This window comes from Bolinopsis microptera, chromosome 3 (genome assembly GCF_026151205.1).
Source record: "Bolinopsis microptera isolate Bmic1 chromosome 3, MBARI_Bmic_1.0, whole genome shotgun sequence".
NCBI classification, from domain to species: domain Eukaryota; kingdom Metazoa; phylum Ctenophora; class Tentaculata; order Lobata; family Bolinopsidae; genus Bolinopsis; species Bolinopsis microptera.
Window position 1 is genome coordinate 12,937,534 of NC_087074.1, and position 13,454 is coordinate 12,950,987.

The 13,454-nt window shown below is 38.2% G+C and overlaps 2 protein-coding genes across 2 annotated transcripts; both read right to left on the bottom strand.

The window, feature by feature from the left end:
- Positions 1–816: 816 nt before the first annotated feature.
- LOC134813392 (CSC1-like protein 1) lies at positions 817–12,698 on the bottom strand. Its single transcript, XM_063821130.1, has 15 exons — positions 12,594–12,698; positions 12,418–12,482; positions 11,699–11,779; positions 11,381–11,486; positions 11,067–11,194; positions 10,721–10,881; positions 10,442–10,527; positions 10,183–10,309; positions 9,832–9,957; positions 9,525–9,632; positions 9,272–9,416; positions 8,961–9,126; positions 8,703–8,827; positions 1,583–1,693; positions 817–1,328 (listed from the first exon to the last, which is right to left on the bottom strand). Exons 1-15 carry the CDS (start codon positions 12,636–12,638, stop codon positions 1,226–1,228), a joined length of 1,683 nt encoding a protein of 560 aa, XP_063677200.1. The 5' UTR covers positions 12,639–12,698; the 3' UTR covers positions 817–1,225.
- Positions 4,413–5,762, bottom strand: LOC134812650 (uncharacterized). Its single transcript, XM_063820143.1, has one exon. It carries the CDS (start codon positions 5,733–5,735, stop codon positions 4,509–4,511), a length of 1,227 nt encoding a protein of 408 aa, XP_063676213.1. The 5' UTR covers positions 5,736–5,762; the 3' UTR covers positions 4,413–4,508.
- Positions 12,699–13,454: the final 756 nt, after the last annotated feature.

Here is a 13,454-nt window from a genome sequence, read left to right on the forward strand (position 1 = left end):
CATTTTCATTTGTTATCTTCAATTTGAATGGCCGATAACTATAACATATAAACTGAAAGTTTTAAACTAATCTTAAACGGTTAAATTTTAATTAAAAATGCTAATCAAAATTGCAATTGACACTCTATACTGCTTCAAGTACACTTTTATAGGATCGTTCACATATTACGTAATCATTTTTTTGGAACATTTTTACTCCCCCCCCCCTTGATCCAGAGCCCTCTCGCTTGCAGTATAGTAGCGCGCGACCGCCGAAGGCGGCAAAGAGGCTTATATTCTACTTGTGAAACAAGCGCGTCACGCAGTACGCGTATACACATGGCTATGTGAACCCCCCTCCGTTATCATTTTTACACATAGCTAGTATTGTGTCAAAATTACACAAGCGTAATCATTCGGAACCCCCCCCTCAGCTGATTAAGTAATATGATTTTATGTGAACGACCCCTTATGAAACTTGTAGTCGAACTCCAGGATTGGCACCATTTGTTTTAACAAACTTTCAATGTTCGGGAAATTCCCGATTTTCGGGAATCCGGGAAATTTTTCCCGATTTTCCGGAAACCCGAAATTTATTTCGGTCGGGATTCCCGAATCCCGGGATTTAAAAATGAGATCGGGAATGACTTCACTAACCCTAACCCAATCTTTAACAACAGAATTCACTGAAACCCTTACCTGGGGACCTCATATAGGCTATTATATTATTATTTATGTTCATAACAATAGAGTCAGAGATTCGGCGGAATGACAGGCTGAGCGCGGCCCAGTAATGAAACCCTAACCCTAACGAGAAATTAATAGACCAACTTCTTTAAATACTACTACTAACAGTAACAATATTAACTATATTCTTTAAAATATTAAGTATGTTGATCACAAAAAATAAAATCATTCAATCTACTTCTAGTAGTACTAGTAGTATCGTTCTTTAGGCATTATAGGGGGTAGGCCCACTTCCAGTCCTTGGCTGTGAAGCGTGCGCAGTTCGGGGAGCATCCTGTGGCAGATCGCTTGTGCAGCTGGGTATTTGCTATAAGTGACAACCAATGTGGGTGTCAGGCAGTGGATCACAATGGATCAAATTTTGATCAAATTCCAGGACACAGGAACCTCCATCATCTCAGGCAGAGTATCCTCATGCAATCCTTTCATGGGCCATCTAGGTCCAGCCTCTCATTATTAAAATGGTCCATTTCTAATTTCTTTCAGCAATTAACTGTGATCAGACACTGCCGTAATCATTAACACCCGGAGAATCTGCAGTTACAAAGCTTTCCTTTTCAGGTCGCCGTTGAACTGGTACAGCCATCGACTTTAACTTCGTACTGATAATAAGTGATAAGGTAACAAAGTGATAGCAAATCAATGCATTTGAGCTATTTCTTGTTTTTTGCAAGAAGTCAACTCACCACAGGATCTTATGCAATCAATTCCAACAATGATCATGATAATTAAACTAAATCACAACACACAGGGATTGATTAAACGCAACAATATTTGATTCATTACAAAGATCCGAAATAACGGATGAAAATATTATTTAATCAATAATAATGATCAGAAAGATGTCCGAGCGTACCTATTTTGGGAAGATTGTTGTAGGAAAGGAGGTAAGTAAATGCCGGCTAGCTCACTAGCTTTTACTTCTCGCTCAAGAAAATCACTGTATGGCCTTTCAGGGAATAGCCACCTGTAAAGAAATAATTTATTGTGACGAATAATTTATTTTAACGGCCAGGTAGCGCAGTTGGTTAGAACGCCAGCTTTACAATCGTAAGGTTGCGGGTTCGAATCCCACAGTCTGCCTGGTCGTGGGATGAGCGTCGTTGACGTTCAGCTAAGGATCCTGAGTAGTCTATGCAGCCCCCGGTCTACTCAGCCGAATACTCGAGAAATCGGGTGTGAGGGTTAATGGTTAAACTTAAATGAGGAGCTGCACATTGCAGCAAAGTCTCGGGCAAAGAAAGTATGGTACACACTACCTTAACCGTCACTGGCCATAAAAATCCTTCGGCGCCCTGTAATTGGCTGGTTGCACTGTGTAACAATGTGGCTGTTGGAATACACCGAAGTAAAATAAGTGTCTTGATTAAAAAAAACATATTAACAATTAAACCAAGATTAGACCAATGTTAGAATACACAATATTTCTTGAGTGTCGAGAGGCCCATTAAATACCACACCAATGTACCCATTAGGGGGGGGGGGGGGGGGCCAATGGCATAAAATGGCATAAAATGGCATAAAATGGAGACTTTTTCTATGGAGAAAATGGAAAAACCCATGAGTAATTCTCCATTTTCTCCATTTTATGCCATGAATTTTGTCTTCGAAATTTCATCTTTAACACCATTTAACACCTAAATTGGACATCCTAACATGTTTATTTACGCTTACTAGGGGCGTAACAAGCTTATGAAAGCTCATAGTAGGCTACTAGATGCTTATACTAGGTTAGTAGAGGCACACTTCAGGCAAACTCATAATTACTCAAGTCTAGTGTAAAGTTATTTCTACAGGCTACAGCAGGAGTGAGTAATAGGGGAGAGTAATAGGCACTGAGAAGTGAGACCTACATCCTCGACAGTCGAAACAAGCTCGCACTGCAAAGGGGAGGCCTGCCTTCCGAGATCGCATTACCAGGGGGAAGCCTCGAGTCCAAATTTGTGTATCGAGGGGTAGGTGCAGACTTCGATAAACCGAAAAACCAAAAAAATATTTTCGGCTTATAATGAAGAGGGTAGCATGAAACGTGGAGAAAAGTGGTTTTTAGAAAAACTTTGAAAAATTTTGACTTAGAAAATTTTCGGCCCGAGTCATTCTCGATACGTACCTCTCGTATCGAGAGCTCCCGATTCCGAGCTCGTGTTGCAAAGGGGAGGCCTGCCTTCCGAGATCGCATTACCAGGGGGAAGCCTCGAGTTCAAAACTGTGTACCGAGGGGTAATTTCTAAGTCAAGGTTTTTCTGAAAAACACTTTTCTCCACGTTTCATGCTACCTTGTTCATTTTAAGCCGAAAATATTTTTTCGGTCAAAATTTTTCAAATTTTTTCTGAAAACCGCTTTTCTCCACGTTTCATGATACTCTGTTCATTATTGGCCGAAAATATTTTATCGGTTTTTCGAAGTCCACACCTTCCCCTCGATACACAATTTTGGACTCGAGGTAATGCGATCTCGGAAGGCAGGCCTCCCCTTTGCAACACGAGCTCGGAATCGGGAGCTCTCGATACGGGAGGTACGTATCGAAAATGACTCGGACCGAACATTTTCTAAGTCAGCATTTTTCAAAGTTTTTCTGAAAACCACTTTTCTCCATGTTTCATGATACTCTGTTCATTATTGGCCGAAAATATCTTTTTTTAAAATAATTTTTCTCGAAATTCTAAATTTTTCAGGTTTTCAATGGCATAAAATGGCATAAAATGGAGACTATTTCTATGGAGAAAATGGAAAAACCTATGAGTAATTCTCCATTTTCTCCATTTATGCCATTGGCCCCCCCCCCACCCATTATTCATTTTGTTTTAGTTCAACTAAAAGTAAATTATTCATATTCTCAATTTTAAGTACATTTTTCGCAATATTTTAACTCCCTAAGAGTTTGTCCATTGTTAATGGACTAACCCGACGCACGCTAAACTGAATTCTGTTGACCAACTGTTCAAATTAGGCACACACTAATTTTCCCTGCCTACTGTCCACACCCCCCCCCCGTCAGCATTTCAATACCCCTCGCTAGCTAACGGGACTCATGAGGGGGGTTAGTATTAAGTAAGGTGGTTAAAAAGTCAAAGGGGGGGGGGGGGGGGGGGTCTGGTAAATGCTGACGTCATTAGGGGGAGGGGGGTCGCTCAATGCTGACAGTTGCTGACAGGGGGGGGGGGGTAAAATTGGCCAAAATCTTGCTGACATCATTTGACGCTCCCTAAGAGTAAGACTGCGTATGATCAAGTCCAGAGAGGTATGTTCAATCAGCAATACGGAATTGTCGACAAACATTAATTTCTACATTAACATAAAGGATGGTGTCTGCTCATTCAAATATTCTGTTCGTGGTAACAAAGCATGAATAAGTAGGAAATTTATGAACAGTGGAACAATATTGACTTTAATCACAAAAGAAACGCTATGCAGTGAAATTTCTCTGATTCTTGGTTATCAGATTGTTTATTGTAGCCTTTAGCATTACGTTTCCTGATATTTCCTGAATTTATATTTCCTAAAAACGAAGGTCTAGTTATAGTGGATGTATTACCTTATTACCAATGGTACATAATAATGAATCCCAATCCCCTTTCCCCATCGGCTTCCTTCTTTTTTCAAGCTTCTTTTTTCTATGTATTCTCTCTTTTGATGCAGCACTGTTGTCATGTTATTTGATGAGAACGAATTAAAACGACATGGCTTTCAGAAATCAAGTTGTGTACGCAAATAAGTTCATTTTAAAACTTCAAACAAGAAATAAAAATGAGTCTACAATGCTAGTTAAATAGTTAAGCAATTAGCACATATGCTGATGTCTGCATACTCCATCAGGGCACTTGACTGTACCACTAGCGCACTCAGGGCACAGGTTACATGTCTTCTTGCAGTACTTCTCAGCAAGAAGGGGACTATCACAGTGCTCGTCCCTGCAGTTATTAGAGTCGTCTTCACAGACATCATCGGGAATAACACTGTCGTCAGGGTTGTAGTCAGTAGCTGTGTCGTCAGCTCCGATATCACTGGAACCAGTTGCTACGAGTTTAGCGTGGCTGCTGTATTTGAAGAGTTCGCAGTTATCGTGGTTTCTGGCATACTTGACGAACCCTTTCTCACCCCAGTGAGACCCCCAAGAGTTCTTGACGAGGACGTAGTTAGCGGTGTATCCAACTCCAGTTACTCCGTGGTTGATGCGCCCTGTGCACGTAGTATCCTTCATGATGCCACCCTTATACTGTTGGAAATGGGTGGTTACTTCGAATGCCATGGACAGAGATCCAGAAGCCAGTGCTACTATGTTGGCTGCTTCGTTAGATCCGATTCTAGTAGAACCATCTATCTTGTATGCAACAGCAGAATTGGGTTTAGAACTAGCCTTGCAGGAACCATCACTAGCGACGTAAGGATAATCCGCTGTCGATGCTTTTACACCACCGTTCCGTGCCGAGTAGGCGTAAGCGTTATCAGGCCAGCCTCCACTGCAACCGCTTTTCCCAGCCGTACTCTCGTACACACAATCCAGGTACTCCTGCTCAGCAAAGTTCCTCAGTCGACCAGAGAGAGCTTTGTAGCGGGTCTCAAGGCCACCAACAGCAGCAAACGTCCAGCAGGAGCCACAAGATCCTTGACTCTTCACTTCAGTCACAGCGCCTTCGTTTACCCAGAGTTTCTCCGAGGGAGCGGAGACGCTAGACAGCATGTTGGGTACATCATCGTTAGGGAGATGGTTAGTCACGTTGAGTCCTAAATATTGCTTCTTCTCGTCCCCGGTCAGAGCTGAGAAGAAGTTCAGCTCGTACTCAGCGCTGTCCTCGAACACTTCGTTTGAGGAGGCAACAAACTCAGCATTCTTCTTGAACAGCCGCAGTCTCATCCTATCTTCTGCTAAAGAGAATTTCAAATCTTGCTTTGATTTGAAGTCTGAATAAAGCTTCAGCGTGGCCTTTGGAGACTTGAGGATGAGTGAGAGAGGATCTTTGTAGGCTGCAGAAGCCACCACCAAGCACAGAACTATGAAAATCTTCATGATGAGTTGTTGAAAGTGATGGAAAGACAGTGGAGCTCTTGTTTTTATACCAGTAGGAGTTACACCGACAGTGGCACAGGTGCAGCTCAGGGGGGGGGGGGTGTGACCCCCGCCAGTCTGACTCTTGAAATTCGTTTCTCACACTTTCACAACTTGATTTCTTTTCTTTCATTATATGAAAATTCGATGAGTACTTTTAGCAGTTGAAAGAATTAGAAATGCGCCCTGAGATCACCACAGAACATGTTAGGTGGATTTGATCATCTTTGACAGAGACTCGTTTGTTTGAAGAGAATGGGCCGAATTGCTGAAAAACTCACTGTAACTTCTTGTATATTAGATTTTGTGTCCCCAGATGTTCTCGGAGAATCTCGAAATGTTTATTTTCTTTTGTTGAATATTTTGTGAAACTGTCTCTAAGTCCAATCTAACCCAGTACATTTAGTAGTTTATTGCGCGGAGGTTAGGAGAGACCGTAGGTGGTCACTGGTCACGAAAAAAGTCTGACAAAACATGGGGGGTACACCTGAGCACAGACTAATAAATATATTACAGACTATCTTAAACTGTTTGTTATATAATATGTAGAGGTGTTGAACACAATAAAACCATTGATTGTCGACTTGTTTGATTTTAGCTCATGAGACAATTTTGGATAATTGATAACTTGAAGATATATACCAAACGTCATCATTATATTATGATGCAAGCTTAATCGAAGTCATCTAGTTAAGAGAAGTAGATAGTATCTTTTCCTACTATTTTTCGACCAATTATTTCATTAAAATCGTTAATATCCGAGTTGAGTTAAACTCGTGAGGTAAGTTTCCAGGGTATGGTAATCGATTTAACGTTTAACTAAAACATCACTAATTTCAACAAATTATTTACAGACATTGTGTCATCTAACGACTAAGATGATATAAGTTGTAGAGCACTGTGCCAGAACAAATTGTAGTTCCATTTTAAATTTTGGTTTTATATCCAGTTTTAAATTGTTAGATCAACGTTTTAACATCATCACTTTGTATCTGCAACTGCATTAATTCTTCGTTTAATTCTTTTGATTTGAAGTTGGAATAAGTATCATGCAAGATTTAGTATTTATGTAATAGGCTTAATATTTGCAGGTATTCAAATGATCTGGAAGACAAATTAAATGCATCCGGATAAATCATTAGTCGACAAAAAATTGCCTTCGCCACGCATCATATAAAATCGTTCAGACTTTGTGCATTATGCATTGCTTGTATAATTTATGCAAGTATAAACATTCTGTGCTAGAAAGATCCGACAATTATTACCGAAAAAAATCTTTCCAATTTGGCTAATTCCAGGTTCTCATATATATCAAGGAGTTTTCTCACAATGATTGCTTTACACTTACATCCATCTATCAAACTTCAAATTGATAGTTGTCTATGTTTGTTAATTCGCTTAAAACCATTTAACGTCCCAACTTCATAAAACATATAGTATGAAAAGCTAGGAAATAAAACACATAAAATGTTATTAGCGATTAGCAGCGTTGCGCTCTGCAATTTAAATCCCATTAACAGGAAATTAAAAGTAGTAGCTTCAATAATCTGCACTTATCTGCAATAAATCCTATCTCTCCCATTACATTTACATTTACATGCAACAAACAAGCTATGTTTCAAACAAGCCATATTTCCAATTTTACTAGAATCTTGTACGTCATGAAGAGGGTGGGTCAACTTAGTCTAATTAGTTAATTGAAATTTTATTATAAAGCGGTCAGAAGATCCTGAATCTATATTATTTCTTTTGATCTGTTTAACTTTAGGGAGATTCTCTTAGAGTCTTAGGATTAATGGCGACTACTAAATGGCTGCTACTTGTTGTGACCATGGTAGCGATTTTCAATATATCTAACGGGAAAAGGTAAGGAATTTATACTTTTGTTAATATTCATTGTTCTGAATGCTGGTGCTGAGGTAAATTATATTTTTTGAGGTAAATTATTTATGTTTCTGGCACGTGACAGTAGTTAGTTAACCGATCAGGTTCCGTATTGACCAATGACCAATCAAAACTCAAATAAATATTATTCACCTCCTCATCAGTATCCATATCTACTATACCCGTTTGTCATATTTTTCATGGAACTCATTTTGTAACGTGAACATTTCGTGATCTAACAGAAATATTTAGTATATCCAGATACCGAAATCCAAGCCTGTCGAGTTCGGAAGAACAACCACAAGACAAGTCGAACACGGAATATGTTTCTCTTCAAAATGAAGAAGAAATAGGTAAACATAGTGAGAGCCTTCAATAAATACGAAATATTCTTATCGCCATTGTCTCGTGATTCAAAAACCAAACAATTTTTTGGTAGATGATTTACGATTTCGCAAACATTTTCGAGCTTAGTCTAGTACCAATTAATTATAAATTTCAGGATCCGATATCAAGGTTATCCCTGGAACACATCCTTGGAGTGGAAAATAGCTCTAACGGACAGCGGTACAACGTTTTTACTCGGAACTTTATTTTATTATAAATTTACTAACTTTGTTATCTTTGTTCTTACTTTGTTAATTAAAAATTGTATGTTTGTCAATGATCTTTCTCTTGTGACCTGTACTGCAGCTGTTTTTAAAATACTTTCGACCATTTGTGACGAAAAAGTAATAAGTCTCTGAATGTGTCAATGCACAATGTTGGCTACATGAAATGACTGACTTAATATTATTGATTTTCGATGGTAATTCTTGATAATAAAGTTAAAACGATTTCTTTTCTATCCTTCTAGTTTTGCTTACCTTTTTTTTGGAAAGTAATCATTCGAAGATCGAATTTACATCGTTACAAAAAAAAATTAACAATTTTTGCTTTTTATTCACTTCCGAATAAAAAAACAAATTTAATCTATAAACTATTCACGTTCGATACCTTATAATACGTGACGACTATAAACGTAATACATCATTAATTTCAAACCTGACAAAACGCGTCCAGCAGTCGTAGTAGTAGATTGTAATAATGAAAACAACCATGATAAGAGCAAATAGTGTCTTCGGACTGGAAAATCCAATGTAGATAGCGTCATAAACTAGCATGAAAATCTGAAAATATCCTGACTGCAAATTTGATAATACATAAACCAAATTTAACTTTATTAATATGAATAGAACTGATATTCATTCTTGAAAGTTGAGCTATTACTATACACTTATACAAGAACAAATAATTCTCGACCTGTAATAAGCAGCAGGAGAAGACCACATAAGTGGTAGCCGCCACATGACAAGATATCCCATAAGAAGAGCAGGGTCGGTGGAAGTAGATCATAAGGTATTTGTCTACAGAGTACTTGATGAAGACAAATGCTAACCCAATCAGCGTTATCAGCGGACAAATTACTCTGAGAAAAGTGCTTTATTAAAGAGCACTTTATAGATTTCATTAGTCTCAAGATAAGGTTTCTATTTTGTTTTATAGTTTAACTTATAACATTGATAGATAAAACAGCTTCATATCTCTCAACATTTAAACAAAAATGGCCTCACCCAAATGAAATGAAGATAGCACTGTACGCCATCAACTTGGCGTAGTTGTACCCGATGTTGAATCTATCTCTCATTCGGACGAATATCTCCCGGTATTCTCGTGACGTTTTATGCTCCAGGTAATAATAAATGTATGATGCTACCCCTGAAGTTATCCAGTTTTAAAGTCAATCAAAGGAGTTTGTCAAAACATTTTATATGCATGAATCGTGTTATATTCCACTCGAATTCATTATCAAAACTTAGTACTAACCCCAAGGATTGAACAGTTCGAAAGCTCGTCCAATAAGCGCAGCTGATAGAAGGATTTTACACATGAATGCAATTCTGTAGGCAGAGAAAACACACGACCAGTTCGAAACTGTGATACATTTCGTGGTTATAGTTAAACTGACAAAAAGTAAAAAATAAACTTTCCATTGTTTCTAACTTGAACGATCAACAGTTCTAAGGGTTCCAAATTACTACTTACTCGAGCACTTTCTGCAGACATAATGCTATCAAGTTGGTTATATTTGTACCTGAACTTTAAAAGATTTCAATACGTTTGGCACACTCACGAAGATCATCAGTGCTGAAATAGCCTCGAAGCAGCGCTGCCAAACTCGTGTAACCAAACGCCGGCATGAATAACTCTGATAGCACCAGGTAGATGAACACCTTCCAGATACACCAGTAATTCCTGTCTGGGAGAAATATACTTTATCTAGTAATACCATTCAGTAGTAAATTTTGTTTCAGCGGCCTTCGAAATTTCAATATCTTGTTGTTGTAAAGTTAGTTTTTTGTGCTGGCCGTGTGCGTTATCAATTTCTAAAATTTGTCGTTAAATAAATTCGTGACTGTAAGAATAAACTAGCGCGTTACATAAAACAATATTTTTTGCCAAAGTCACAAATGCGCGCACTCACTTGTTTTCGTTCGATGTCTCTCAAGCGAGCAAGACAGATTGACTAACTGTGGCAGAATTTGTTCAATAGCCAGTAAGATTAAGATAGTACCAAACTCAGTCCAAAATGTGTTTCCAACCTCTATTATCTAGGATAACGCACAATTCAGGTTAACGAAAATAGTAGTGTACATCATGAATTTATAAATATGATTGACGAAGGACTTTAGAGATAATTGAACATGCAACTACATATCATATTGATAATTGAAATCACTTACATCGACATCGTCTTCGAAGAAAGTCTCGTACAAGAAGAGAAAGACGATAATGGGCGTTGTGAAGAAAAATAACAGTATCAAAACAACTGAAATTATAAAAATGTAAGTGCCTAACTCCTCGAATCTTAACTGTCAATTAAAAAAGGGTGAACATATACACATACATATTGCAGATAATTATATGTCATTTAACTAACTCTAACGGAAGAAGTAAAAGCTATTTACAAGTCCATAGTATGATTTTTGTCATATAATAATGTATTGGAGCCCAACACTAACCTATATTAATGAGTATTGCTCGGAACCACCATTTTGGATTTGATTCAGCGTAATTCTCCCAGTTTATGTCGTAATGAACAGGAGCCTTGGCAATGTTCCAACTCAGACTGGTGCGATGGGGACTTCTACAAACTTCTGTTAGTTTGTGCGTGTTCAGCATTCTGGTGTGATGTAGGAGTAAATTGGAGGCTTATTGAAAACTGTAGGTAAATGAATCAAATGTGTCAGGTAACGTGCAAGATTTATTCCCAGACAATATTTACTCAAGTAAGATTTACTCTCAGATAATATTTATTCTCATATAGATATAAAGATATAGATAAAAGTGGCAGGTAAATAAATCCACCTCTGTACATCAACACGTTCACTCCACACAATGAAGACCTTAGGAACACGTGTTACCCGTCCCAGTTCTTCAATAAACCTCTGATTCAGCTCCAACTTCTCTTGAGTCCAGTATTGTAGTGCTGGTTCCTACGAGGAATAAATTATCAGGGGATTATCAATAGTGAGATCAGAACACATTAAACTGGAGATAAATCCCATTTTAAAATTTCAGAAGAATTGAACGTTAGTTTAAGTGGTGGACGCCCCAAAACTTGAAAATCTACAGGACTTTTCCTTCATAAGATGCCAAAACAAAGTACAAAATAAGCACACCTCAATGACAAGACAACAAAGACAGCCATCATGAGAAACAGTTTCTTTAGTCCTTCCTTCAGCTGCCAGATCTTTGTAACGTAGCTCCATTCTCCCAGCTCTTCTCCTACGGGAGAGTTAAAGACTATTGAAATGGTTTGTTTACATTTGTATCTTGTCTCTTTGAAACGGGCTGGTTACGTTTTGTATTTGAAGGATCTGTTGCCTAAACCTTGAAAGGAAGTCGTTGAATCGTGCTTTACTCTTGTTACGAATCTTGCGTTATAATCTTAGCCTATAACGTTAGAGCAGCCAACAACAAGACACTCATACACTTACATGTCTTGGAGAAGTTTGTAAGCTTGTTCCACGTCGTATACATATTGTATCTCGATAACATCGTCTGCCAGATCTAGATCACTAAAATTGTTATTATCGACAGTTAATATCAACTCACTGCTCTACAGGGAAAATGTTATGTTGATTAGGAGTATTAGTCCGAGACGAAAGGGAAACTCGTTAGCTTTTCGTGTTTAAAGCGATTTCTATAAATGTGGCTATTGGACACATTTTGATGTATTAGAATAGTTTCTAGGACCTTCCCAGGCGGAAATACAAAAAATCATGGAAATTATGAGCTGCGTCAAGCCAAAAACCGTTTTTCGGCCATATTTCCGAAAATAAGCATTCTAAGGTGAATGTTGCTTCATAACTTGTATATAAATATGACTTTTAGCATTAGGCACATTTTACTGTATCGTAAAAGTCTCTACGACCTTCCTGAGCCAAAATACAAAATTCGAGTGACCAAAAAACTCTAGAAAAGGGTGTGGCCGAAAACGCCCGTATGGCATTGAGTACAAAAATGCCATACAGGCCATATGTTTTAAGCATCATCTAAAGAGGTGATAACCGTCGAGAAATCGCTTTTAACACGAAAAACTAAAGAGATGGCCTTTTGAAACGGTTGGGCTCCGACCGATTTGTTATGTAGTATAAGTACATAATATATACTTATATAGTAGGTCAGAATGTAAACGTGACCAAATTGTTCATACCGTAAATATACCATAAGATCAGCTTTATCCCGCATGGTCCCTTGAATAATCACCGCGTGATCTACCTGTAGAGTTCATATATTCTCAATAATTGCAATTATTCACTTGAACTACAACTAGAACTGGTGATCAGACTGAATTTTCAAATCTCAACTCTAAATTAAATTCATTAGAACCTCCATAGGGGCTTCAATAGCAAGTTTAGTTCTGAAGTTCTCCATGATTAGGACTGCAATTATCAGTATGATAGGAGCTGCGAGTGTTGGCGCCCACAACCACTCCGAACTGAAGAATAAAACAAAATTATTAAAATTTAATTCCGCGATAACTCTAGTCTCCTACTAGTCTGCAGACTGCTTTTGCCAAAAACGCAAATAGGTCAAGTGTAGGATTGCTATAGGGAACGGTGCTTGCTTTAACTGATGTGTGTTAGACAAACTGAAGCTATACAATTTACAGATGATGAGATCTCTCATCTCAGTACCAGACCTAATGAAAACTCGCCGGAATTCAACCTTCGTTGTCAGCTTGGAAGTTTGTTGACCATCAAATAACCAGGCCGAATAACAACTGCAACTGTTGTTTTGTTACCTGTGATGCGGCATTGTGTAATCCAAACATGGCTTTGGGACTCAAGACAAAAGAAAATCGCGATACTTTAGTTCAAAAATCGCGGCGCCGCTAGAAGGACAAAAGAAAATCGCGATAATTTAGACCAAAAATCGCGGCGCTGCGACAAGCCAAAATAAGTAAAATTGCGGCAAAATCGCGGGGGAAACCTCGAAAATCGAGGCGAAAGATAATATTTTTGCAGAGCTAAGTTAGATGTCATATGATATTGATTAACTATTCAATTTTATCGGCTCATGCCCCATGATGATTGATGATGTGATCTCAAATCATATCATCCGACACAGTCTAATGGGGATCCATAACAACAAGATATGACGTCATAATCTCAAATTTTGCCAACAATCAACAATTATATATCTACACTTCCCATTATCTGTGTAGAACGTCGCTTTCCCAAATTCAGC